The sequence below is a fragment of the Stegodyphus dumicola genome, chromosome X1 (genome assembly GCF_044657685.1).
Source record: "Stegodyphus dumicola isolate Sdum_Otavi_A_Nest chromosome X1, ASM4465768v1".
NCBI lineage: Eukaryota > Metazoa > Arthropoda > Arachnida > Araneae > Eresidae > Stegodyphus > Stegodyphus dumicola.
This window is the reverse complement of record NC_140780.1, coordinates 205,558,894-205,586,683: the sequence shown is the minus strand read 5'-3', so window position 1 is coordinate 205,586,683 and position 27,790 is coordinate 205,558,894. Positions and strand designations below refer to the sequence as shown.

The 27,790-nt window shown below is 33.0% G+C and overlaps 2 protein-coding genes across 4 annotated transcripts in view; one reads left to right on the top strand and one right to left on the bottom strand.

Moving 5' to 3' along the window:
- Window positions 1-14,579, top strand: part of Tomosyn (syntaxin-binding protein tomosyn) — a 275,347-nt gene extending 260,768 nt beyond the window's left edge. For both annotated transcript variants that reach the window (XM_085808289.1, XM_085808288.1), the window contains exon 29: window positions 11,358-14,579. In XM_085808289.1, the coding sequence (XP_085664415.1) occupies window positions 11,358-11,495 (138 nt within the window). In that variant the 3' untranslated portion in view covers window positions 11,496-14,579. The remainder of the gene's footprint in view (window positions 1-11,357) is intronic.
- Window positions 14,580-14,670: 91 nt separating this feature from the next.
- LOC118183042 (phosphatase and actin regulator 2-like) overlaps window positions 14,671-27,790 on the bottom strand; it is a 117,374-nt gene continuing 104,254 nt past the window's right edge. Inside the window, exons 10-12 of one of the 2 annotated variants that reach the window (XM_085808290.1) lie at window positions 23,391-23,528; window positions 23,215-23,291; window positions 14,671-18,786 (exon numbers count right to left, since the gene is read on the bottom strand). In XM_085808290.1, the coding sequence (XP_085664416.1) occupies window positions 18,771-18,786; window positions 23,215-23,291; window positions 23,391-23,528 (231 nt within the window). In that variant the 3' untranslated portion in view covers window positions 14,671-18,770. Of the gene's footprint in view, window positions 18,787-23,214; window positions 23,292-23,390; window positions 23,529-23,856; window positions 23,929-27,790 lie in introns of those variants that run through there. The other variant, XM_035352450.2, reaches the window with a different exon arrangement.

Genomic DNA, 27,790 nt, shown 5'->3' with positions numbered 1-27,790 from the left:
CAGCCCCATTCTGCATTTTTTGATTTGAAGTCTCCGGCAATAATGAATTGCTTGTCATCAGGCCAGAAATTGGCAAGTATGATTTTTCTGAAACGTGCATTTGGCGGGTTGTACACCGCCCTGAAATATACAGTACCTGGAAATGGAAGATACACCGCAACTGTAACAATTTCGTGATCGTTGTTTCTATCCTGACTGATGAGGTAAGACAGTAAGGCATTGCGAACATAAATCGCGACTCCCCCACCTCTGTGGCTCTTCCTATAACACATATACGCTCTATAATTAACAATATTAAAGTTCCTGCACGGGGTTGCAAAGATCTCAGAAATGAGCGTAATATCCACACCATAAGTAATTATGAAATTCGGGAATTCTGTTAAGAATGCTACAAGCATTCCACACTGCTAATTTTTAACACTGCCTTGTTAATGGTGTGATTGGCCATTATTTGTTTCCAGGTTTGGGTTGTCTTTACTTATGCTTTGTACCTGCCATATATGCTGAAAGAGTAGAAAGCCGGAGCTTTTAGTTATTGGTACTAATATAAGCCGGTGGATAACGCCTGCGCGTACGATTTATTTACCACAACGCGGCTTGCATAAGTTTTTGGTTTATCCTTAATTTTCTTAGGAAACTGAAAAGTTTCCCCTAAAGTTAGAGGTGTGGTCTAAATTGCAGCGCGGGCCGGTGTCCTTGTTTTTGTTAGGGCAGTCGTAAGAGAAGTGGCTCATCATTCGAAGGAGACGCGGCTTAGGTAGGACGTCGCTGAGATTGCTTAACGTGTAACATATTTCGTAGTAATAGTTAATTTTTTAATTTTCTTGGACTTTTAACTCTTTTTTTTTATTGCGCTGGATTAGCGATCTGTATAGTTACCCACAAGCTCTCACTTCAGGCGATTGTCAGGGGCCTTACACATCTTCACCTGCTCATCTGTCTGCGGAGAAGCGTCATCGAGTGCAGGCTCCGTTCCAGGGCGCAGGTTGCGTTTTGCGATTTGGATTGCGGGATTTGATTAGTCTCCATGCGTAAGGATAGCGATAACTATCTTTTTCTGCTGCTTGCAGCTGATAAAGTGAACTCGATCAATGAACTGATTAAGGCTAACGCTGCTACTGATTTACACTTGCAATTAAAGGACAGGTTAGTTAAGTATATGAACAAATGCAATGGTAATATTGATAATGCGCTGCCAATGAAGCGAAAGCGCTGCCAATGAAAACTCAAACAGTGCTATGGACACTAATTCTAGCACTTGTAAGCAAAATTCAGGCTCAAAGGATAATATTAAAGCAGATTTTGTTAAGAAATCTCGTATTCCACCCATCACGGTAAAAGCTGATTACCCTGTAGGGTTTTTCTTAATTTGCATAACAAATTTATTTTAAGTTTTCCTGTTCTCAATTTCTCAAACTTCCCCTCACATTCTCTCGCCAGGATGTAAATTTTAAGTTAAGTGAAGTGCTATTTAAACGTGATTATATCAGTTTATTCAGAGCGTGTTTCGCTAGCCTAGCGCACGTTTCATTGTTATTTCGCGGTCACTCAAGTAAGCCTTTTGGCCTTATCAGTTTAGTATCACGCCGGTTTGATCTCTGTGAGTCCATCTCTTAGGAGTAATTTTGAAGTGTGTTCTTGCACTCGTTTTATTTTTCAGATTTGATTTTGTGTACTCGTCTACGTTTAGTTATCGCCGCAAGTGAACGGTATTTTTGTAACGCACGAAGTCCGTGCTGTCTGTTATTTTAGTTGAGTTAATAAAGGGTTATTTTGCACCTTTCTTCTGTGCTGGTATTTATTTCACGCCTGTGCGAGAATTCGCCAGGTTCATTGTAGGATCTAAGTTAGTGCATGTGGACAGTTAAAGATAAATCTTACAACCCGACATGGAAAAATATCAGTAGAACCCTTAAGTAGAGAAATATTGAGTTTAATAGTAACAATGGTACAAAGGGGATCAAAATATTTACCTGCAACCCTGAACATTATAGATAGGTTGTGAGTTTCCTTAAAGACACAAATGTTGAACACCATTCATTCACATTACCTGAGGATAAAGATATTGAGGTGGTAATAAGGGGTCTATTAAGAGACACAGACACCTCAGGAAGAACTTGAAGACAAAAACTATAAGGTTACCTCAGTCAAACAATTAACTCGTAGACGGAAAGGGGAAGTTATTAAGCTTCCGTTATTTTTAGTCACATTGCCTAAGGTACGCAAGTCAAAGGACATTTATAATGTCCTTTGATTTGGGACACTTATGTGTCCAAATCAACTATATATAATTATAACCCACTTATGTGATCTAGGAATTAAAGTATAGAATTATAAGGGAAGATCTGGCACCTTGCAATGTTATAGGTGCCAGGGCTTTCACCATACACAGACCGGCTGCAATTATGCACCCAAGTGCGTTAGATGTGGTGAAGGGCATTTATCATTTGAATGCCCGAACAAAAATTCTGATTTACCTCCAGGCCGCTGTACAAACATCTCGCATGCCCTGAAGTTTAAAATCTCACGCTTCAAACTTCAGGGGATGCGAGATGTTTCCTAAAATGAAGCAGGAGAAACGTAAATTGTATTCTAGTTGAGTAATAGAAAATAAGTCATTTGCCCAAGCACTATCGGCTGGCTTATACACTGAAACTATTAATGAAGACAAAACTGCTTTTGCGAGCCTGGCCGAACTTGTGGCGGTCATCAAGAGCTCAGGCTTGCTCATCTCACAACAGATAGGACAAAATCTAGTTACAAATAAAGACAACAGCCAGTCCCTCAATGGATAATTACACTATAAGAGGAAACCGTATAAAGTTAACATTTTGGAATGCTTTTGGCATTCATAATATAAATAAGTAAATTAATAAAAAAGTGGAATTTTTTAATTTTCTTACAAATCTTAATGTTGGCATCGCTCTTGTTACGGAGACGTATGCCACGCCATGCGTGCGTATCAATATACCAAATTACCGCACACATAGGTGCGATCGTTTGAGTCACCGAGGTGGTAGGGTGCGCAATTTATGTGCACAACTCACTTCAGTCTTGTTTGATTAGTCAAGATCGTAACGATGGACACAAAATAGTCACAGTTTCTGTGTTATTACCGCATTACGGTAATTTGTACTTCAGTTCCTTTTACAATCTTCGCACTATGCATCTCACGGAAGATATACTCTCCAGCGTCTTAACTGAAAATAAAAAGATTATTCTCACTGGAGATCTGAATGCAAAGCACACGCAGTGGGGCTGTCGCTAGACCAACAGAAATGGAAAGGTACTTTATGAATATCTTAGTAATCACCCAGTTGCCTAATCACCCAGTTGCCTTACATGTGACTGATGACTATACATACAGGCCCCAGAATCCACGAAATGCGGACATCTTCTCTACATATAATAAAATAAAGAGTCTGTCTGTGTGTGTGTGTCTTTCATTCGCGCTGCGCGTAAGCTAATAGACCCACGGCTGAGAAATTTGGTACATAGGTGCATCTAGACAAGAGCCAGTGCACCTCGAAGCGATTTTTTCGAAATTCGAATTAGAATTTTTTTTATTTTATGTTTTGTGACGAGAGCGCGTCATTTTGAGACATAATGGGCTATAGGAAAGCGAGATTTTACTCTATACACTCCATTTTCACATCGTCATGAAACGTAGGCACTTAGCTATTTTACGAAATTAAAATAAATTTCGCGTTTCAATAAATCGATTAAATACGAATTTATTTAACAAAGGGAGCTTAACACCTTTTCAACGGGATTTTTCTAAAAAAGTTTATTTTTAAAAATGTACAGTTTATTTTTCTTTGATTTTTGGACACGTTAAACTTTCATCCTTGCGACTGCTTTTACAAAAAGAATTTTGGAAAAATGATAATATTTTGTATTTTTAAAAGATTTTTTAAATGAAGCTTCCGAGTACACATCTTACATCTTTAAAAATAAGATTTTGGCAACAATTTTCCCGTCTTATTGTTGTTGATAAATTTTTGATGAAATCGCATCATTTTGAATAGTTTCATTCTTTTAGAAATATGGGTTTGGCAACAATTTTTCATCGTATTTCTTATGTCACTGTTTTTAAGAGATTGCCATATTTTATTGTCATTTATATATATATAAAAATACTTTTTTTTTTTTTTTTTTTTTGTTGTTGTTTTTGTTAAAGTTGTTCTGCAGAGTAAAATTCTGCGCGGAATTTTATGTTTATTGAGTTGCTTTCATGTTATTTTTTGTTTGTAAGATATTGAAAAGTTTTGCATGATTTTTTTTCTTCAACGGAAAGTTGGTTAATTTTTTTATTAGGATAGTTAATATTTGTATTAAGGGATATAGCTTATTTCATTGTAATTTTTTTCTCTTGAAAATATAAGATAAAATATCATTAATTATACTTTGCTTTTCAGAATTTTTTTTTGCATTCTTTTATGTTATTTATTGCTCATTTCACTGTTTTTAAGATATTAAAAAGTTTTGAGTGATTTTTTTAGGAAACAAAGTTCTTAACCTCTTTTATACCATTTGAGTTCTTACAATTTTGCAAAGGGAAGTTGGTTAATTTATTTATTAGGATAACTAATATTTGTATTAAGGGATATTGCTTATTTCATTGCAATTTTGTTATACGTAATAATTTTTTTTTATGAAGTTGTTCTGCAGAGTAAAATTCTACGCAGTTTTTAAATTTAACGTTTGGTGTTCCCTTCAGCCATTTTTCCGGTACATTTAAAAGCCAGACGAAGGCTGGCAGCGAAGCTGCTAGTCCTAGATATATTACTCATCAATACCTCAATTCTTATTTATACGAAAGTAAAGCATGAGTTAAAATCTGACCACATCCAGGTCATTGCCATTCTAGGGACTGCGAATGAGGAAGAAAATGTGAAAATTCGCACGACTGACTGGAACAATTACCAGATGTATCTTAGTCAGAACCCGCCCATCCTTAAAGCTCTGCGCACCCGGAAAGGTGGTGTGTATTGAGAATACGGCAAAGCACACTAGGGCTATCTGCCTAAGGGAAAGGGATGCCTTCGTGGAGGACTTTCTAATGCGCACCCAGAAAGATATTGATGACGCGGTAGATACCCTCGCCGAGTCAATTAATAACGCTATTGAGAATGCGTCAGGGTACGTGAAGATAAATCTTTACACTGGTATTTTGCCAAGTGAAATAAGGGGAAAGATCAAGGACGGAAACTGATTACGGAAAAATTGGCACCTTACGTGGAGCCCGCATGTAAAGAAAGAGATGAATAAATTAAAAATTAAATTAGTTAATTAAGAAAAAATCGACGCACATAAGAGTGAGGTCTGGGAAGACAAAATTCAGAACCTTAGCCCTACGGATCTTTATGAGAAACCTGAAGCGATTATGGACCTTTATGAGAAACCTGAAGCGAAGGCACACGTATAATAAATAAGCCGCTATATGCCGATAATTCTGTCGCCCTCACCCACAAGTATAAAATGACGGTCCTTGCGAACCATCTAGAAAAGCTATTCAAACCGAACATTACTCCCAGGTACTTAAACTTTGTCTACGAAGTATGTTACTTTGTGAGAGATTGGCTTAACGCCCACTCTGCTAGGAATCACATGGCTACTGCTACTCCCATGGAGATAAAGGTAATTATTAAAAGACTCATAGTCAAAAGAGCATCTGGCTTTGACGGAATTAATAACAATGCCCATCAATAATTTGCCTATTAACGGTCGTCACTAAATACACGGATAATCATTAATGCCTGTCTCAATCATAGCTACTTTCCCGATAAGTGGAAAATCACGAAAGCCATCTTATTGCCTAAACACAAGGATAACACAAGGTCTGATGGGTGCAGGCCCATTAGCTTGCTCCCGGGCTTAGGAAAGGTATTCGAAATGGTGATTTTCACCAGGTTAAAGAATTACACTGATCTACTACCGCCAGAGCAATTTGGCTTCAGAAAGAAATTATCTACCACGAAACAACTTGTACGGCTCGTTGAGTTCTGTTGAGAGGCATTTCACAAAAAGCAAAATATAGCCTTACGCATGCTAGACGTGGCGATGGCATTCGACTGCGTCAGGCATGAGGGGCTCATCTACAAGTTAATAAATCTTTCTATGGAAAAGTAGTTGATACAGCTGATTATGTCATTCATCACCAATAGAATGTTCTCCGTGGCATTTGGTAAAGACCTCTCCAACTTGCGTGCAGTCAACGCTGGTGTCCCCCAAGGGTCTATTTTGAAATCAGTTTTGTATTTATTTTACGTTTCTGACTTCCCACGCGCTTACATTGTGGCGAATAGCCATTAACGCAAATAAATCACAACTTTTGCTAATTAGAAGGGAGAACATAAAATCTCGGATTAATAGCAAGCTCTTCTTGTTTTCGGAGGAAATACCCCCCCCCCCCGGATACGTAAGGCGAAGTACCTGAGCATAATGCTAAATGAAAAACTCAAGTAGAGAGATCACATAACTGAATTAAAAAAAAAAAAACTTTGTTTAGCAGTCTCACTCCTATCTTAGGCAACTATTCTAGCCTCGACTTCAGGAAAAAACGGCTAGTCTACATTACAGCTATTAGGCCGTTGATTACTTATGCCTCGCCTGCCTGGAACACGACCACTAAGGATGATATCAATAAACTTCAGGTAGTACAAAATAAGGTTTTTAAGATTAATCACCCACGCCCACCATTACGGGAGCAACGCTACACTGCATTGTGACCTAAAACTGGACCTACTGGAAGATTACCTTAAAAAAGTGAAAAAAAAAAAACTTCTTTGTAAAAGCAATGAACTTCGACCATCTGAATAATTTTGATATATTCTCTTATGAAAAACTGGATGAGGATACTGAATTGCGTCCACTAGTGGCCCACCTTATCAGGGACTCAGACTTTCCCACTTAGTGCTTGCTTTTGTATATACTTTGTACATATTGTAAATACATTGTTTATTTAGTATTTTACTTATTTCATATTATTTTCAGTAGCACTTTCATGTAGCTCTATTTATGTTCAGTACTGTGCTTTGTGTAAATAGTACCCCCCTTTAAGACTCCTACTTTGTCTTCGCCTCGCTCACTTACATCACGAGTTCATGCGAGTCTGGTTATCCTTTCCTGGACTTCCTCCTTCCTGGCAGATGTTGAGGATAGTTATATGTGAATGCGCCCATTTGGCACTAATTCTCCCAACGAGTCGGATAAACTACAGCTGTTTGTAATATTCCGACTAAATCGCATCAGTTAGTCAGTCAAAAGTGGCTCTCTCCACATCTTTTACGCATTTGGGCGTGTAGTTCCACCCAGTTTGAGTGTAGTGAAACCCTTGACACCTATAGCATTGTAAGGGGTCCCGACCGTCCTTTATATTGTTCAGTTATTACCCTTAAATCGAGTAAATATTCTTCATTAAAAATTTCAGAAGATTTGTGTGTTTTAGGCAATGTGACGAAAAATAAGGGGAGTTTTGTAAATTCACCGTATCTGCGTCTTGTCATTTATTTTACCTATATAATAAATAGTGTACCTTTTTGCTTCGGACTCTTCCTGAATTTCTTTAGGATCATCGTCTCTTAATAATCTCCTAATAACTACTTTTAAGTCTTTGTTCTGTGGGAGTATGTAACAATGACGCTCAATATTGGCTGCTTTAAGCAGCCTAACACATACCCTGTAATCATTAACATTATTAGTAACAATTTTGATACCGTCCGGTATCGTGCGACTCCTGACTTCTGTATTGTTCTTTCTGAAAGTCGTCCTTACATTTTTCCATGCCTGACTAGTAACTTTGATAGTAATAGGTTTGATTTTGTTTTTCTTTATGTATTCATTATCAGTTATTTTCTGTTCATATGAAGTCCTTTGATTTTGTGAATCATTATTTGTGTTATTGCCTATATTATTTTCAACATTTGGTGTGTTGGTCATAATATTCGTATTTATTTTAACTTGTTCGTTAAGTCATTTATTTGGTATTGGTTTATTTGTCATTTGAGTAGTAGTATCAAGTTTTTGCTTTTTTGCAGCAGGTCTTTGCAGTGGCGTAGCAGGGGGGGCAAGGGGGTGTATGATGCCCTAGCGCCGCCAAATGGTCTCCAAACAAGATTTTCGTCATATCACTGTGTTTTTTCGGGGGAGGGAGGGCGCTAAAAAGGTATTTTGCCCCGGGTGCCAGTTATGCTCGCTTCTCCACTGGGTCTTTGGTCTACTGTTTGATCACCTCCTCCTCTGAACTAGATTGTGTATTTTCGTCTATGTTAATTGGACTCGTAGACAGTATCACTATTTTTCTCTGTTATACGAGCACGTGGCTCGGTTTCAATCAGAGTCTGTTTATTTATGTGAGCACTAGGCTCAGTTGCAACATGTAATTTATCATTATTTTGAACATTTTCATCTGAGTTCAAGTCATTTAGATTCGCATCAATACATCCTAACATTAAAATTTTTTTGTCGTTCAGTGTTCCTAAACTTTACTCGTGTTTGCATTCCGCAATGAATTGTTGAAAAAATACCCTAACTGTGTCCATGTTGCAATTCAAATTCAAATCCAAACTTCAGCGCCCGAATTCGCAATGCAACTTTCGCTCTGGAACCGGATGTGAATAGAACGACCAATCCAGGGAACTAAAACACTTACCTAAAAATATAGCAATTATATGCCGAAAATAATAATAAGATAATAGCAATTGTAGGCAATGGGACGTAGGCATCGATAAACAGTTATATATAGAATAGCACGTGTTCGTAACCGGATCTGGTGACAGGCGCAATCTCTGACGACATCCTTCTCTCATAGCGTCCTTCCTCAGAATCCAAAATGTATATTTTATTCAATCAATCAATGCACATTATGCCGGGATGTTGCTGTGAGCACGTGACGTGTCCGGCTCGATGATGAATATGCTGCGAGAGCCCATGACAGTGTTATGTCCACACCGAGTAGGAATTAGGAAAAAAGGTGGTGACTTGAGACATCGCAAGCAAAGAAAACAATAGAACGTAACCCAAGGATCAGTAGAGGCGTTGCACGAATGGCGAATCAAATTTATGAAATGTTCGTGACATGTGGGGTGGAAAAGAAAATACATTACACACAGAATACAAGTTTTACTAAGTAAGAAAATGCAATAAAGTAAAATACATTAAAGTATGATAGAAATTAAATAAAATACAATAAAATAGAATACGGAAAAGCCTACTAATACTTGAATCCTATTGAGATTTAGTGCTGGATTTTGAAATAAGCATAAAATCAATTTTATTCTATTCACCCTTCATATATAAGGTAGGGGACGAAAAGCTGCCTATTGTTCTTTGCAGGTTAGCTGGCACTAAATAAGAAGAAGGTTTGAAGTTACGTATCGCGCAGTTCGTAGCCTACCCTTCTAGACGGCTAGTTCCGGGGCAAGAAAGCCCTTTGGAACTCGGGGCCTCTTGCAGCCGTCCGGTCCGCAAACCGCTTCTAACTGTGGACTAGACGACTCATTACAAGTTTTTCCTTCGTTTGGCCAGTTTGCATTTATGAAAGCTCTGCTTTAACATGTATGCTCGCTTAACGAAAGAAATTCGAAAAGTATTTTCGCTTTGCCTAGGAAAGAAGTAAAAATAGCATTCAGTGGTTATTTCCGCGAAACGAAAAAACACCTGGAGAGGATGTTTGATTTTATTAGAATAACGATCAAAGATTGCATTGTGTCGTACTTGCCGAACAGTGTAATCTTGAAAGATCACGTAAGTTATGCTCACATTTGCAAGATATTTCTCATGCTGTTGAAGGGCTGTATTAGAAAAATGTTAAGTTAGCAATCAAGTATACTGTCATATTTCAAGAGCATTTTACAATAACTGTACTGGACGACAAATCCCGATCTGTTAAATCAAGACAGGCAGTCATAGAAGCATTTGATGGGTCTTCATGAAGATGGGAGACCAAACGGCAATCCGGCTAATGTAATCTTTTTCTTTGTTCTATAAAATTGCGCAGAACGATATTTGTTGAAACTAACTGCTAAATATTGACACATAATCTAGAAGAAAATGATTAAATATGGAGTTTTGATCTCGAAAAGGAAAACTTTTGGACCAAATTTTGTAGCATTTTAAAATTTCGGAAGATCACAAAATATAGTTAAAATTATGTTTTTTCTGTTTCCTATTTATATTGACTTAGCAGCTTTTTTTAAAACGGGTTTGCAGTAGTTTTCGTACTGCTTCTCTTTTAATAATTTCGATGTTCCTTTATAAATATTTCCTGTTTTTTAATAAACTTACAGTTTACACTCACTTGAGCTTCAAACTGATTTGGAGGGGGGGATGCAGTTAATTCTAGTCACCGAAAAAGTAAACTGGTGGTTAAAATTACTTGTTGAATCTGTAAAGGTGAAAGGCAAAGAAAATGTAAATTTTTTTGTCATAAAATTTTCTGTTAGGATTGCACTTTAAGAATTTTCTTCCTATGTTTAGAAAACAGACATACAAAATTTTACCTTGGAAAACTGGGCAATTTTTCTTTTGAAATTAAAATTAATTAATCTGCTTATTATTTGTATTTGATAATTTTTATAAATTACGCACAATAATAAACACAGTTTATTTGTTCTTATATATTTAACACTAACCAGTTTAGTTTTTCTAAACTAATTAGTAATAAACACATTTCAGTTTTCATGTTATTTATTATACACTGCTGGCTATAAAAAATTCTACATCATCAAGAAAAGCATTTAGCAGAATAATATTTATTTTACAAATAAATTATAATGGAAGAACGAAATGATTAAAAATTCAAGTATTACCTTCTAATTACGATTTTCACCACTTTTCTTCCTTTTAATTTGCTGTCAAAAGTGATCCTAAGTGAAAGAATTAAATCCAGTTTTGATGACAGTTTAGTCAGCTTGGCTGTTTTCTCATTGCCATGACACCAACAAACTTATCATATAATGATGTTTTTCACTTTCCATTTATAATAAAGCTGTCTACGTCCAGTGATTTCATAATTTCCTTTGAGCTGGTGAATACACCAAATTAAATTCTTTTATTAAATCTTGATGCTTCTCAAGCCTTCTAAGAATTTTATATACTAACCTTACCATATTATTATTATTATCTACCATACTTTTTTTTTTTCAAAAAGCTTTCTGTATTCCTTGCATTTTAAGCTTGGAAGATAGTTGGCACATGAGTTTTAATTCATTTTCTCTTATCTTCATGGTCTTCTTTTGTATAGCCACCAAAATTTATATATGTGTGTGTAATTTACAAATTTCATGAGGGAATAGTGAAAGAATATTTGTGTATATGTATATGAATTCCTGGAAATTTTTTATTTGAATCTTTAGAACCTTGCTGAAAGAGGAGAAGCCTTATCCCAGTTAGAAGATCGTACTGAAAAGATGATGTCTGAAGCGGAAAGCTTTCACAGTGCTGCAAGACAACTAGCAACTAAATTCAAAGATAAGAAGTGGTACCAATTTTAAAAACAAACAGTATTGACTTCTATTACATTGTGTGCCCCTGGCAGGATGCTTTTCTCAAAACAGTGCATCATTCTGTACCTGGCTAGAGGTTATACATGCAATATACTTGCAGTTATGTGCGTGTGTGAATATATAAATTATTTATTTATTTACTATATGCACACATGCATGTGTGTATGTGAATGTGCATGCACAAACTTTAGAGAGTACATACACTTGAACACATATTTTATCCAAAATGAAACGATTGAATATCGATTTGAACTTTGTATTTTTTAAACTCGTAAAATTTAAACTATTGTTTCCTGATAGCATTATAGATAATATTTTGTGGTTTCATAAAAATCATGAAAGTATAAATAGTCTTTCTAAAGCCTTGATCATAGCCTATGCATATTGAGTTATATGTTGCTCATAAATGCCGAAAATAGTGGCTCTTTTTTTTTAACGTACCTACATGGAGAAAGTTCTGTTCTGATTAATTTCCATTTAAATTCATTTGCAGAATTTTTACATGTTTAATAAATACGTTGTTCAATTGTCGATTAACAGAGGAGCTCCATGCTGCAAAACTATATAAGAGATTGATAGGTATTTTACATTATTTTTTTACAAAGTTTGAAATGCATACTTTATTGATAATTTTTTAATGTGTAGGTAAACATATCTCCTATCCATAAAATATTCAAAAGTAATTTTGAAATTTAAAATTATTTTTATTCTTCTGTTGTAGCAATAATGATGAGAGCTATTTTCTCTTTTAATACTGTAGAATTATTTTTTCACATTTCAACTGCTAATAGCTTTGTTTTGGTTGCAAGAGTTGATCTGATTGATGTAGGTTTGAATATGTGCCACACTTTGGAAAATGCATACTTTAATAAATCTGTAAGACATTTAGGTGGTGACAAGTTCATCTATAATTAATTTTAGCCAAATTCTTGTTTAAAATGATTTTTTTTTATATATTAAAGAAAAATTCTCTTTGCTGCGTAATAATGGATAAATTATTTTGCAATTTTTTGTTATCAGCAAGCTGCCAGGAGCTAGATCCGTAGACTTATATCTAGAAATGCTACCCTATTTCCGTAAAGTTAACAATAAATGAAGTATATTTTCTGAAATAAATGAATAAGAAGTAATATGATCAATTCTTTACAACTGATTTGGTTAAATCCAGAATATTTTGTAATATTTAACAAAAATGGAAAAATTATTCCAAAAAAGTATACTCAAATGTAATTCTTTATTTTCTAGGGATAATGAATTTGTTTTTCAGTACTTAATTCAGTGTAGAATACTGTATTGAAAAGACACTGAAAACTTTTCCAATAAGGTCACATTTAACTGAAAGAGCACATCATGACTCAGCATAAGATGTTCAAATTTTCACAATGCTAGATTTAGTTTTTCCCACTGCCACTCGGACTAATAAATGTCTACTAGTTGCTTAATATTCTTAGAGCTAAATATTATATGTTCACAGTGCAAAATAGTTTGTAGTTCACTTAATGTTTTTATTGTTTTATATATGTAAAGCTGTCAGTTACATTTTTCATTGGTAATTGTGTAGTATTGTTATGCAGTGTATGTTGCAATCTTGCTATTTATAAAGCCTTCTTTAATTAGCACTCTGACAGTTTTGTTTTATCTGCTTGTGGCACAGTTTAATAGCATTTATATTTATGCAAAGAATATTCTCTGTTCATGTATTTCTTAGTACATATGAAATTATAAGGGTAAAAATGGCACAAAATTATTTTGCCAACCTAAGAAAAAGTGATAATTTTATGATGTGTAGTTCTTATATTGTAGAGCAGCTGACATGCCGAGTTTAAGGATTGAAATATTTGCTTTTTTCCCAATCTACAACTACTCATTCCCTATAAGTGGCTTAAAAGGGACCAATTATATCAAATATAAACATGCATTTCATACTTCAAATGAGTAGAGGAAATTTAGAATAAAGAATTGTTTAATTGCATAGATTAAATATTATTTGCAAATTATTTTTGATCAAATCTGATATCATTTGCACATTTCAGTCTTTCTCGACATGTCACACAAATAAAATCTTTCTTGTTAAATGTATCATTGTAACAAATGTGAATTTATGTGCATAAAAATAACAAAATGTACTTAAATCTTCAATGCATGTTTATGATGCTGTGCCTGGCTTTGTGGTTTAAGATTGTGGTTTGTTGTCCTGACCAGCCAAGCGATAAAATTGTGCTTCCAAATAATGAAGGATATGACGTTATTTTCATATTAATATCTATGCAAACTTTCAAGCATTTGTTGTGTGATTTCTTTTTCCTTTTTAAATAATGCAAATCTAATTTTGTAAGGTTTTTGTTTTACGAAGTATCTGCTATACTTCACTGAAAAATTTTTTTTTTTAAAGGACATCCATAATAAACATTTAGGTGTATGTATTTGGAATATATAAGCTTGTCTTCAAGGGTTAAGAAATACAAACAATGCCTCCTAAGTTTAGATGTGAGAAAGTAACTTGTGCCATGTATTTCTTATACCCTTAACTCTTTCTTGGATGGTGAAGCTGATAGAAAGGATACTTAAAGAGATATCTTCAAAATATATTGTGTTTATTTCTTGTATTTTTTTATATATACTGTGATTTCATATAATTATTGTACTTATAATATAAATAATAATTATTGTACTTATAAAATAAAATAAATGAATATATAGGCTCTTAAATAAATATTTGGAATAAGTGGCACATGCTAAAAAATTATGTTAAATAATGTAAACTCTGAGAGCAATACTAATGACTTTTCACTGAAAGTGGTTTCCAAAATTTTGTACCTGGTTTGTAAGACTGTGATGTGTTAAGAGAGATTAAGAATTCAGCACTTATTTGTCTTGCAGTAAGTCAAATTAGTTTACAAAACTGCAGTTTTGGTGTAATATAGTGTGTATATTTATAAAGTTATGTGGATGTGGAAAAACTAGTTTTTACCTCAAGTGCTCTCGTTTTGTTGTTTACATTAGATAAGTATTTAAAATTTATGTACTTAAATTGTTATTTGTTAATTTCATAATAAACATAAACAAATTTTCCTTGTGTATTCTTTAATGTATGAGCAAAGCAAATTTCATCTTTAATGAGTGAGCCTTTTTTTTTTTTTTTTCAAAATAAGTACTTACAAAGTAATAAAAATCTGTATTTATTTATAAAGAAGCTAGTGTTCATAAATTCTGAATAACACACTTTTTTTCTCCCTCGTTACATTATAAAACAAAGCACTTCATGATGATAAATAACGATTACATAATTCTAAAATTATATTATGAAATAAAATGAAATTATAAAATAGCAAATTTAGCATTTGTGTGTATAAAAAGAAGTATATTTTATTTACAAAATCTAAGATTTATGCGACATGAATGTGGAATCTTATCCACAGTTTATTCGATTCTGTACCCTCTTGCACTTTTTTATGAAAATCCTGATATATTCTTATAATAGTAAAAAGTACCCAAGAGAGAAACACAATCATTGCATTACTGAAGAAAAGCAGCCTATCAGTGTGAGCAGCTGTATACATGAAGCATACAAAACAAGCATTCATCTTCTATGGTTTATAAGTAATAAAAAATTGGAAAAGACAAGGGTAATAAAAATTGGTCTACATTTAAAACTTTCATTTTCTCAACTTTAATCTACATAACTTCAAAAGGCATTATGATCAGTTATGAATAATATTTGTAATGGCATCAATATGATGAGCATGCCTTGTTTCAATGCATAAAGTATAAACATAGTGCATAAAGCAGTTATTGCATTGCAGTTTTAACACTTAAACAGAGTGCATTGAAACATTGCTCAATATTACTTCAAAATGAATCAGACATCGAAATCAAAGCTTTTAGGCCAAGGATACTATTAAGAAAAGAGTTTTACTTAAGTTTGAAAAACTGCTGAAATTTGAAAGAATTATAATCAAACCAAGAGAATATCTAAATAACATCTACTGCACGCTTTTTTAACGGTTATCTAAGTGAAAACATCCTAAATTTGAGCTAATAAGTGTATTTCTCAGAAATAAGATGCACCTACTCTTTCTTATATACATTACTATTACTATGAATGTGCAAATATGCATTACAGTGAATTATAAAAATTATGCAAAATTACCTTTAGTCAAAATAATACATGCAATGAAAATTTTCTATTTTTATACACATTATATGCTCAGTTCTATAATTTGGACAACTCTAAAACATATTTTATCACATAATTAATTCAACATTATATATTTCATAATATTTAAGCAATATAAACTCTAAGTTTACTGTTAATTGATGAAAACCAATCTCTAAAGGTGATCTGGCTGAATTTCAAATTTCTTATATAGACGCATAAAGAAAAATAATTGAAGTTCATATACAGTGTGTTTTAAAAAAGAATGCATGACTAAATATCTTGAACACATAAGATGAGACCCATGAACCAATTTATGAAATCATTTTGGTCATGGAATCTCTTTCAGTAAAAATATTGGAGCTTTAAATTTTTATAAATGCATAGAATATAGAAAGTTCCAATTAGTCAGTTGGCATTTACCCTAGTAAAGGTCTTTTTGGAGAAACATGGAAAAAAAAAAAAAAAAAAAGAGGCCTGAAATGTGTATAATTGGACCTGGAATAGTAAACATCTTTTTTGGAAAACATGGTAAAAAGTAAAGGCATGATTGAATCACTTTCAGCTGCTTCCCCTTCTCCCCAAAAGAAATAGGGGTTGCACAAAATTAAATTTGCAAAATAAAACTTGTATTTTAATATTTCCACAATTGGGAAATTGAAGTTAGTGTTTCTGTCGTATGCCATGTAAAAGGTATTCTTTTATAAATTTGTACTTGATAATTTAAGGTATGTAGCAATGTGTAAATAATTTCCCAAATTTAAATAACAGATATGTTGAGTAATTTTAATTGCATGAGAATGGAAATGTATATGTACATCAGCTAGTAAAAGCATTTTTCTTGTTGACATTTTTTTAAGAAGCCCATATAAAATTTTTGTATATGTTTACTAAAAGATATCACCTATTTCAAACTGTCCTTGCCTGAAGGCCAGCCTAATTTGATTCTGCTTTTAGGACAACTAAGATATTCATGCAATCTCTTTAAACACCCTTCATAGTATAAATCATATGTAATTCAAAAAATAGAATTTTTATTATGCTTCTGTTGCAGATTATAGAAAATGAACTGCAAAAATCATTAAAATGTTTCAAGCAACTGACTGCAAAGTCTTGCAAAATCTGCTATGTTTATAGTAGCTAACATGTTTATTTCAGTTATGATTTTATTCATAGAAAATATGCCATTTTCAAATTTACACATTCTATACTTAATTTATTATCATCCAAAATTGAGCATCATTATATATTTGGGCTTATTCATAACACACCTTCAATTATATTTTGTTGTTCATGTTTGCCAGAACACACACAGCAATAGTATTTTTATAACTTAATTCAGTTTTTTTTCATTAATTTTGTTGATAAATGTTTGTTTTCACTAATTAATAAATTTATAGACTATAAAAAATTTCATTCACATGAAAGTATGAAATAGTATTGCACAAACCCAATAAATACTCTAATAATCATCTGTTTTTCAGTAAAGTAGATTAATATCCTAACACATCTGAAGTTAAACTTAGCTTATAAGAAAATGAAAATAATTATGTTGAATCTGATATACATATATATTTCTAGAAATAAACTAATAGTAAATAATGATTCTTTATATATTTAGCAATGAATAAAATGGCCAAATTTTGCAAAATGCAATGATGATATCTCTTGTAAAATTTAATACTGAATTTCATTGTACATTAATGAGGAAAAAACATTTTGGTAGCTATCTGTTGCTGACAACTAATTTAATTTTAAAATGCCTAACAGATTAACTAATTATAAATGTTAATCACTTATGATAATGCACATAATAAATAAGTGGTATTTAAATAGAATTTAATTTTGAATTGATACAGTTCTTTACTTCAGATGACATTTTATCAGTGTTATAATATTTTATATACTGATAAACAAAATGTGAATATCAGAAATTACTGAATATAAATAATATATATTTATTATATAATTTGACAGGAATGTTTTTAATTACCTGTTACCCTCCTCATAGTGGATTTAAAATATCTATGTAAAATGCCTGTCTCAGAATTAAAGTGGTAGTCATTTTGACATATAAAAAAACTTAGTACTTTCAAGCTCCCTTTGGTCAAAAGGATATGTAAAAGAAATGAAATCAGGGACTTTGGACATACACTCAGCATTATAAAGCTTTGTAGGTCTTTGGTCCCTGCTTTTGCATAGAATATGCAACACATGGCATATATACAAAATTGCTTTATCTATCAGTCAAATGAATAACAAAATAGAAGCAAAAAATCTATAAATATAAATAAAAACAATAACAAGACACAAACATCTAAATGCAAGAAAAATAGGTGGTGACCAAAATACAATCAATAAAAATAAGCTTTTAACATTGGTCAAATTAAACAATAGTTAACATATTTGGTTACTGAGATAATATACAATTAAACTGCCATTTCTTGGTATTTTCAGACTAGGGGGAATTCATAAGCATTAAAAAGAGAAAAACTGCTTTTCTAATGCTTTGTGACAAGATCTTTAAAGGGGAAAAAAGCTATATACAACGAATTGCATACAACTGATGCAAAAAATATTAAAAAAAAAAAAAAAAAAAAAAACTTCTGTTATCATTCAAATATGTCTGAGATTTTTTATCCACAGTCTCAGTAAAATTTGAGCTTTTTAAAAATGCCTAAAATTGGAGCAGATAAAATATAAGCTGCCAACAATGCAATACATACATAAACCAAGTAAAAAGTATATAATTCCTGCTTTGCATAGAAACAATCTCATATTTAAAAAAATTATATGACATGCACATTCGGATACGCAGTTGCAAAGAGGTTTCCATTTCTCTGGCAGTGTGCATTCCCGAACAGCATGTTTTTTGAACAAATAATATTGGCACAAACTTTATAACTATCACAATTGCGCTGTGGAAATATATACAGCAGTAGCAAATATTTTTTATGATGAGATGATGTTTCAAAGTCTGATGAATAAAAGTTTTTTGCATTATATTTTAATTTACAAGTTCTCTATTCATCTGTAACTCATTGCAGACTTCGTTAGAGTTGCAGGAACATTGTCAAAAATTATTACATAAGCATCCTATGAAATTTTCATGGGCGATGAAACCTGGAAAGTAATAAGCATTTAGCTATGTATTAAAAGCATCAGCACAGTTGCAGAAATGCAGCATTAAGTGAAATTATCATCATATATAATTGAGAAAGAAATAATAATTATCCTATTTGTAAATATAAAAAATTTCATTATGAATTAAACAAATATTTAATTAACATACTTTTGCATATCACATGAATATAAACTAAAATATAAAGCAAGCATTATTAATATTTTCTATATAAACACATCAAGCCACATAATTAAAATGCAAAATTTTTTAGCAATTTCAGGTTTACTTAAAAAACTTATTCCTGGGATACAGACATCTTTCATGCAGCCTTCTACATACTTCTGTAGCTGATAATGACATTCCTGTAGCCCCTCCAGAAAGGGCCTTCCCTTGATGGGGGGAGTGGTGGCAACATGAGAGTGTGCTATCTCACTTTATCAGCTAATCAGGTCTGATCCCCCTGAGCTGGTAACTTATAACATCTATGTGTTGGGAGCAGACAATATAGGGGAAATTAGCTGCTTTCACAGAGACTAGAATCATCGTTTGTACGATGATCTGTGCAGGCTCGGCAAAGACAGTAAGGGCCAGTACTGTACTTTCAAGTCAGTGTGATCGCTAGATGTTCATTTTAGATAAAATCTGGGAAAGTGGACATTATTGTCATGTATAGGCTACTCAATGGTCTGGGTTAGGTTGTCCTCACACTGTCCTTGTTCTTGAAGCAGGAATAAGTCTAGATCTAAGCTAAGGTGGAATTCCAGTCCTGTTGTGACGTGCACTAAATCACAAATAGCGGTCATCTGCAGCCGTCAATGTTCAAGAAAGCTTTAGTATGGGGTTTATAACTGTCACAGGATTCTCTGAGAATGGAAAATTAAAAAGAAGACGGGAAAAAAGTATTAAAAACAACTCAAAGTATTATCAAGAGAAAGTTTATATCCAATACTGACAGAAGAAATTCCATTTTCTATCCCAATGACTTTCAAAGACTGAAACTTCATCAAGACAGAGCAACAAGTCATACTTCAAAAAGTACCGCAGCATCCCTTTAAATAATGAAGACTGATACAAGTATTCGTGTATAACTTTTCAACATATTCCTATGAAGTCCCCTTATGTATTGTCTGTGGCCTACTGTGCCTCTAGTCCTTTGAAAAGATCTTTTTCTAAGAATAAACCCACACGTTTGACAGACTTCAGAGAGTAGTGGAAATCAGTGACCTTGCAAATTTCATAAAAGAAGCCTTCTATCCTAGAAATCATGCTGCAGACATATAGTCCAGAAACAAGGTTATCAGATCTAACATTTGAAAACATATTTTTTACATTTCAGACATCAATTAAACTGCTCTGAAATCATTCCAAAAATCTATAAGCACCCTCTGTGTATGTCACATATTGCCCTTTCATTGTAAGCCATCACCATTTATTTTAAGTGCAAGAATAAAAAGTTACTTTAAACAATACAGAAAAAATTAATATGAATCTGAAGAAACGCTGAACTCGTTACAGTACATATATGATTATATTTTGAAGGAAATAATAATGAAGCCTTTAAGGCTTTTAAGCTGTCTTCAGATGCTGGGCCAGTTTTAAAGGATGCAGGTATGAATTTGTGGAAAGCTTAGCTATTCTGAGAAATTGATGTCATAGTGGGACTTTGCAAAAATACTAATAATTCTGATTCTCATTGAAAGTTTTTGTGCTGAAGTGAAACCCAGCAGATTATAGAGACATTAGGTATTTTTGAAAGCACGAGAGATGAAAAATGAGCAATGCCCTTGCCGGGACTCAAAGCACGGACCTTTCGAATATGTGTCGAGTATGCTGACCACTACAACATGAAAGCATGCTAGCAAAGTGGGAGAAATACTTTATGTACTCCCCCTTTTAAAAGGCGACAGGGGATTAGGGGACCCAATCGCCAAATCCTAGTGGTGGAGAATCATCATCCACCCTCTTTTTTTGGTTCGGGTGCCGCTGTAAAGACATTAGGTATTTTTGAAAGTAGAAGAGATGAAAAATGAGCAATTAGCTCACCGGGACTCGAACCACGGACCTCTCAAATACGGGTCGAGTGAGCTGACCACTACACCACGAAGGCGGGAGAAATACCTTATAAGATAATCAATTTTCTTCAGGTATAGGAGGGTTGATGAAGAGTTTAACATGCTGAGCGTGGCGCCGGCCCCTGGGGACCGGCAGTGAACTTTCCGTGTGGCTGGCATCAGTCCTTGGGGACTGGCACTGGAATTTTCGTTTGGCTGGCAAACCGACAGTATTAAAGTTAAAAAATAAATATAGTCTCAATGAAATGTGATCAAATTTAGTTTTAATGAAATGTATTGAAATATTCTAAACAAAAATACGGCTTAGCTCGCTGCCGGCTGAACGGAAAGGACAGCAAATTCGGTGCCACGCTCAACGTGTTAAAGTATATGAAAAGCCGAACTATTATAAACTATATTGCAGTAATGGCATTTTTTTATCAGGTTGGTTCTGTACCACTATTTGTAGTTAGGATTAAGTGTTTGGAAGCATAGTGTCAGAAACTTGGAAGTATAGTATGGGTTGGGATGACGAGTTGCCCGTCCACCTTAAAATCAGTCAGATGTTCCAAGATTAGATGTGTGAAAGATATTTCTGTTCTAAGAAGTTTATTTGTGCATTGTGAGAATTTAAATTAAAAAATGGAAATACACATGTTTGTTGATGTGTCTCTTCTTGCTTATATTAGTGTTGTTACATACTGTTCTTACTTAATTGATAAAGGTGATATTTGGTGCCATTTGTTATGTCTCCTTTGAAGAAACATAGATTTGCAGAGCTGGAATTAACGTCAACCGTCATAGGAGCCAGAATAGAAAACTATCTTGGAAAGGATTTTACTGAAAAGTTTGTGTTTTGGACAAACACCTTAATTGTTATGTCTCGGATAAAAGTTTCCATGAAACAAAGTAAACAATTCATGGGCAAATGAGTAGTTGAAAGCAGGAAAAATCAGATCCCAGGTTTGGGAATTATTGCAGTGGAAAAGAAAATCCTGCTTTAGTCAGTAGAGCCAGCTCAGTGTTGTTGGAAGTGTAGCCATCTCAGTGTTTGTTGGAAGATGAGCATTGGTAGAGCAGTCCATATTGGATAAAAAAAGAAAGGTAGTTTTTGCCCTAAACATTCAATGAAAAATACTTTGCCAGAAATGATATAAACTGAGCTATTGTGCATAGTGCTGTGATTAAGAAATTCGCAACTATCATTTGCTAAATGAATATTCTTCCTGAATAAAGCTTCTACAATTTAGATCTTGGTGTCCTAGATTCAATGCCAATCTCCAATGATCATAAATGGCAATGAGTCAAGCTTAGTCCAAATACAAGAGCTACCTCTAGCTCATTCCTTGATAATCAAGTCAGTGCAAATGGAAGAATTCAGTGAAGAAATTGATCATTTGAAAGATAGAAAACCATTGACTTCATGCAGAACATCAGTATATTGTATCCATGCTTAGACAATAAGGGTATTCACAGAGTGGAATGGAAGACTAAGAAATACTAGCATAGCAAGGAATACAAAATATCTGGTCATTCTGCCTATTACAAACTGATAGTATGACATTAACACATAAATATCTACAAAATACTGCATTCAGAACACACACACACAGATACTGCATTCAGAAATCAAGCAGAGATACTAGATTATTTATGCATGAACATCTATTCAGAAATGTGTGACATATTGTTGACATAGAAGTGAGCTGTCATATCAAGCGATGAGAGATCTTCAAGTATCCAGAAAGAAACCCACATAAGCCTCTTCGAAATCTGAAATGGATATTGATGGTCCTTTCCAAGTTAAGTAAGTTCTACTGCATGGTGTTTGAGCAGTGGAAATCTGTGTTTGTGTTTTCATGTGTTTTGTCACTAAAGCAGCTCATTTAGAACAGGTTACAGATATAGCATCAGATTCCTTCATAGCAGCTCTAAAATTGATCAATGTTAGAGGAGAAAGACAAGGAAAAGAACAATGATTGCAGCACTAATTTTATAGATGCCAATACTGAGCTGAAACTGTTGCATTCTGACCAAAGGATAGCTAGATACCTGACAGAGGAAGAAGTTCATTGCAAATTCAATCTGCCTTTTACACCAGTGCCTTTCTCTAGTCATTTATTAAAAGGAAGAGAATGCAAGGAATTTATCGCATCGCCAGAAGTATGTGCTTGTGATGTACGTGGTTAGCACATCTAGCTGGCAACTAGATCTATGATGCAAATTCCGGTGAGGGCAAAATTGTTTCTTTATGTTTCACAGTTCCAAAAGCCCAGTACTCTCTACAACACTAAAATGCTAGTAATTATGTTTATCTTCAAATAAGAAGTTTTCGCACAGGTATATAATTGTAATAAATGGTACAAAAACACATACCGTGTAAAATGCTTGCTTTCTGCGTGAACTTCCATTTCTACACTTTTGAATTCATTCAGCTCTTTACGAATAGCAGCCTAAATATTGACAAATATATATATATTTTTAAAATGAGATGAATAAACCTTCAGACTTAAAAGTAACATATTTATTGCAAGAGATATAAAAGCAATTACCTTATCGCGTGGAGTTAGTCGCGTCCATGGCTTGTCTGCCCTTCGATCATAATCCTGAGCCTGTGTTACTTCTACATAATCACTAAACCGTATAATTTTTCTTTCTTTTAGTTCCTCAATAGTAGGCCTGAAGCTCAGCTGGAATTAGATGATAAATAAAATATAAAATTTTTTAATAGAAAAGGCCAAAAATTATACTTAGCGATTTGTTAATGGAACATTTATCAAACAGTTTTAACTCTCTAATATAATGTGAGAAATGAAAGTTTACCTGCCTTTTGAAAACAAAATGTATGACATCTAACAAAATTACATAAACCAACTTTTTGTAATTTTGCAATATTTCTAAGATGCAACAGTTGCATACTGTTTATTTAAACTGAATTCAGCAAACAAACTGTGATTCAGGGCAAAGAACACACACATCATATTATAAAAAATTTGCTTGAGATACAATAACAATTACCTTATCATATAGATTTAGGTAGAACTCCAACAGCAATCACCATATCACAAGGACTTTAGTAGGAATACTATACTATAAAAATTAACATACTTGAATAAAATTTTATATAACTTATTTCTAATTACTTTCATTACTCAGTTAACAAACAATATATAATTAGTGCTTTTAAAAGATTTTATACGCAGGAAATATTTTAAGTATTTATTGAAGAAAAAGACCCTATATAAAAAGTTGTGGTGAAGATTTTTTATTAATGAAGCACAGAAAAGTGTTTTGAAAAGTTCTGTAAGGTTCACGCTAAATTTAAGAAACTAAAAAACTAAAACTGATATTTTCACATCTAATTTTTCTTTCACTCTGCTTGACACTAGAAAAATTTTGATTTGAAAATGCTACAAAAAATTGTCTTCACCAGATAGAATCTATTTAGGGAAAACTAACATCTTTTAGATGAGATTTCAGGCCTTAGATTTACCATAATTCATAAAATTGGCATAAGAATTCCTTAGTCAACCATTACAAGACATGCCACTGGATAAATTTTAATTGGAAATTTAAGCATCTTTAGTGGGGAGAAGGGGGGGGAACATCACAACTGGTGGTTAAGCATTTATAGCTTCAATGAAAAGAAAAAGAAAAGATTGCTTATATATCCCAGATGTCAACTCAAATATTAAACTGATTGTTTCTAATGTCAAACAGATAACCTCTATAAAACTGCAAGCCAAACACACCATATATGTTATATATATGTTACATATATGGTATATGTTATATATACGGTAATCTTTTTTTTCTGGTTTTGCAAAAATGTTCTTGGTCCTTATGTGCCTGATAGCCTTGATACCAACAGATTTTTATTCAAAATATATGCAAAATTAAGGTTGCTTTTTCTCTAATTTTTAATGATGAGTTTTTATACAGTATGGAAGTAACATAAATTGATGTCAAATCACATTCTATTTTTAATAACTGACATTTCCATATTACCCTTATGTTCTGTTTTCTAAAAGTTTTGTTGAAATTTTCAAAGTATTTCATGTTTAAATACTAAATATTTGCACTACTTTAATTACATGGACAAAAATCAATTCATTTAGCACATTTCTAATTCACCTTTTCTTTTCCCTCTTCATTTAAAAATACTTTCCTTTCTCATTGAATCAGCACCCACTATACTGCATTTCCACGATTTTACTGTTTATTGATAAAAAATATATTGGAATACCTTATACTTGTACATTTTAAAAATATTTATTCATTAAATTTTCAACTCTTCCTTAAATATCAACTGCTGAATTTTATATCTTGCAATAATTTACTCTATATAGTTCAACCAAATCAAGGTGTTTGTAATTCTGTTGAGCCGTATTCATCAATAAGTCATGTCTCTAATCAACTAAACTAAGTTTATAATGAAACACAAAAACTTAATTACTTTTCTTAAACATTACATATTGATTTTTCAATATGTTCAATATATTTCTACACATTTTCCCAAACATGTAATCCCCCTTTTAAGTCCATTCATGAAGGAAGTTTGTGGTTTGCTTTTAGTCTGTTTCATGCAGTATGATCAACTTCAGTATGAGATGGAAATGCTATCCTTTCAACAGCTTTCCCAATTTGTGAACAGCTCAAAACCGAAGAATGCTAAATGTGGACTAGAAGGAGGGTCTGGGCTAAACGTTGTCTCTTTTTTGATTATTGTCAGACTTTACCAAATGGGTACTCTTAGCTTATCAAACACTCATCTCAAGTTTTCTGCAGATTCTGGCATATCAAACTCAATGGCAGACATTTTTCAAAAATCATAGAGCAGTTACCATACATTGCTAACACACAAATAGAAATTTTGTTTTGTATGCAACCTTCTAATATCAAAATATTTATTACTGATTTGCTGCTTATATACAACACATATACAGTATTCATAATTAAAGAATGCTATTGTGCAAAGGATTTCATCAATGAAATGAACCTAACGTTGTTTGCACTAAAGATCTGCTGCTGCTGAAAGCAGGTAAAGCAATATTCTGCATAAACTACAAGTGACAACATATGTCACTTGTAACATTAAAAAAAAATTTAATGTAGTATTTATTACAAAGATAATTGTCACGTATAACTCAGGTAAATAATTTTACATAAAACCAACAGCAATACAGTCAAAAGTCGTTAATCCGGACTCGTCGGGACTTCGGCGATTCCGGATTATCGATTTTTCCGGATTATAGATCATCAGTTTAAATCTGGTAAAATGGCATGAAGAAATTATAAAATTAAAAATATGAAACCGTAATTTACGAAATAAAGAACAATTATGATCTAAAGTGTATCAAAATTTACAAAAAAAAAAAAAGCTTAATATTTATTTGTTTACTTTATTAAACATTTCTTTCAATGTAAGTTGTTTAAGTTGCTTCGTTTTTTATGTGATAATACATTGTCTTTAATTCTATAAACATACATAATTTCTTGTTCAGTTACAAAGTTCCGCTGTTCAAGTCCTATAATTGCTGTGTCGAGAATACCGACTAATTTGTCAATCGAATTTTTTCGTTTTCAATAACCTCTGTCACTTTCTTCGCTATCGGAAGCGAATTATAATGACGAGGCATTTCATTTAAATCATATCAAAGACGGAGTATATCGAAATGAAATACTACATTTAGTAAGCAATTATAAGCCAAATAAAATAAAAACATCTGCCCTGAAGATAAGGATAGTGCTGACAGATCAACTTCCAATTCATTGCGCGCCCGCCGCGGCGTTAAAGATAAACAAACGTTAAAGTTTAGATAAACAAAGGATATGCCTTTATCCATTTTTTACAGCAATTCCACTTTTTGTTTAATGGACTCCGAAACATACTTTCGCTTTGTAGATCCGTTACATATTAGTAAATATAAATCGGAAATTTTATTTGACATAATCGAAAGTTCAAGCTTACTTTTATGAAATTGCTCTAACAGTCTGCAAAAAATAATAAGCCGGATCCAATTCGAAGATTAAGGAACAACGCAATCTGCAACATTAACTGAAATAGATAATTAGAGCTTAGCTTATACCGTCCGTTATACATTAAACGCGCATTCGTGAACGTATTTTGCGCACGCGCACACGCAAATTCGCAGCCGTAAAGGTCTTACGCACATGCGTCAACGCGACGCATGCGCAGAAAGTTTGTAGCTTTGAGGTCCGGATTATAGATCATTCCGGATTATGAGTGTCCGAATTAACGACTTTTGACTGTATAACTATTTGATATTTGAATATTTTCTCAATTTTTATTTGTCTTGTTTCATTTTAGTTATATGCATATGCTTTAAATATGTACTGTTGTGTCGCTAGCTTTCTTGCTTGCTTTTGTATTTATTTGACTTGCTATCAATTACTGTGAACCTTCACCTAAGGATGAAATGCAATTAAGTAATAGATTTAAAAAAATAAATGCAATAAATTATAAAACAAAACTATTTCGTTCTTATAGAAGTTTTTATCACACCTACATTTTCACTGTACTATTAACTATGTTATCACAAAATTTAAACTATGCAATAGTTCAATTATTTTTATTTGATTTAAACACCTTAAAACAAATTTATTTTTGCTCACTTGCTTTATTGTCTCGCATTTACATATGTTGTACACTTATACATAACAATGCATTATCATAAAAATTAAGCAAGCATGTGCCTACAGATGCAAACATACAGCACACAGAAAAATCCATTCATAACCTTTATTTCTGCAACTGTTGTTCATTTACTTCCAGTTACATAAATGTTTTTTTAAATGATTCAAAGGTTCAATTGCGGCATTTTTAAAATAAAAAAATCAATTACGTAAAAATTACAAAAATCAAACTTTTTATATTATCTCCCTATCCCTACAGTTATATTCAATACAAGTATAATAAATAAGACATACA